At 35.8% G+C, this 1,874-nt stretch overlaps 1 protein-coding gene across 1 annotated transcript; it reads right to left on the minus strand.

The window, feature by feature from the left end:
• Positions 1-224: 224 nt before the first annotated feature.
• LOC107814690 (MAPK kinase substrate protein At1g80180-like) lies at positions 225-1,065 on the minus strand. The gene has a single exon (XM_075256643.1). It carries the CDS (start codon positions 888-890, stop codon positions 495-497), a length of 396 nt encoding a protein of 131 aa, XP_075112744.1. The 5' UTR covers positions 891-1,065; the 3' UTR covers positions 225-494.
• Positions 1,066-1,874: the final 809 nt, after the last annotated feature.

The following is a 1,874-nucleotide window of genomic DNA, read 5'->3' on the forward strand; positions in this document are numbered from 1 at the left end:
GAAGAAGAATAGAAAAGGGGGAAGAGGGGGGGGGGGGGGGGTTGGAGGAAGACATAAAAATATATGTATGTGGAGAGAAGGTCTATAGAACAAACATGGAGTATTTTGCACCAGAAAATAAAGCAAGAGATATTCCCAAATCATATGCCACAAGATAGATAAAAGCAAGAGACGGACCCAATTTCAGATTTAACCTTTGTACAACGAGAACTGACTCACATCGGCTCAAGAAGAAGAAGAAATTTATAAAAAAAGAAGAAGAGAGAGAGGCTAAAGCTTATGCACAACCAAGAAAAGCAAGGCAGCTAAGACACTGTCCATTGCAGAACCTAAAGAACAATAATCTTACAGACAAAAAAAGCCAAAGCATAAAACAAGTACACAATTGTCTTTTAGCTCCAAAATTCTAACACCTCATCCTTATTGAGATGATGAAACATACTCAACATCCAACCACTTAATTCTGACCCTAATATTCCCTTTTCACCGGAATATTACATCTTTCGCTTACCGGATTTGGGTCGTCGGTTAGATTTTTCATTCTTCCCAAAAGCGCTACAGAATCCACATGCAGATACTTTAGGAGACGGCGGCTCTATTGCCGGCGACACCTTACCGGTTCGGAAACCGCGGTTAGATCGGCTCCTTTCAATGGATCCAGGTGTTTCCGATGAAGCCTTATTCACAGCCACCGACACCTCTAATTTGGGTTTTGCTCCTCTAATTGGGTCTTCTTTCTCTTCTCTGTCAGTTTTAGTACTACTTTCTTCTTTTGGAAAGCGGCCCAGCTGAATCAATTCACCTGAAGCTGTCAATATTTTGTCGTCCCATACAAGTCCTGATGAACCCTGTCTCCGAAACGACGTCGTGGATCTCTGTAATCCAGCCATCAGAGAATTGAGGAAAAAGTTAACACTTACCTCAAATTTTTTTGCAGAAAGTCTTGTTCTTTGTATTGTTGTTTTATACTGGGTTGGACTCTAGATCTTTCTCGGGATGAGCACTGTGAAAACAAGTATGGAGGCCCTCGCAATTGTGGTTGGACTTTTTCTCACATGTTTCTGTACCTCCAGCCGTATTTATAGAATGGAAGAGATAGGAATGGGACCAGTATTATTATAATTATATAATAGTAAAGGGACCCAGTATAAATAGTCCTTGGAAACAGCCTCTCTTCCCTTTGGGGTAGGGGTAACGTCTGCGTACATATTACCCTCCCCAGATCTCATTTGTGGAATTATACTGGATCGTTGTTGTTATTGTTGTTGTAAAGGGACCGTAAAACTACTAGCCCGTTTGGATTTGCTCAAAAATATAATTTTTCAGGAGAAATAATTTTTAAGCCAAAAATAATAAGTTAAGGTAGCTTTTGACTTGTTTTAAATAATTTTTAATTTATTTTAGGTACTATTTAACTTTGTCAAATATTAAAAAAAAACTAAAAAAAATTAAAAATTGATTTGACTTATTTAAAAGTCAATCCAAACACACTCTAAAGTTCGGGGTGGGATAGATATACCTTAATCAGAGTTGGAGCTTAAAAAATTTAGAAAATTCTGGTAGTAAGTTATTCATTTTTAATAAGCCTTATCCAATGCAAATTCAAATGAGTATGTAATTGAAAAAAATGGGAGAGGTAAAATGAGATAAGTAACTTTGTATGCATTGTTAGTATAGTATTTATAGGATTGATGTGTTTTTATTTGTTATATTAGGTTACCTACTTTATCTTTTTAGTTTTTAATAAATACTTACTCTAAAATATTTTTTTGTGTAATTACATTTTAAGTGATTTGTGAAGTGTAGATTATTTTTTTGGGTATTATCATTTTTAGCCTGCGCCATAAATTATTTGATGGGTTTTTATTTGTTAT

This window comes from Nicotiana tabacum, chromosome 6 (genome assembly GCF_000715075.1).
Source record: "Nicotiana tabacum cultivar K326 chromosome 6, ASM71507v2, whole genome shotgun sequence".
Taxonomy (NCBI): Eukaryota; Viridiplantae; Streptophyta; class Magnoliopsida; order Solanales; family Solanaceae; genus Nicotiana; species Nicotiana tabacum.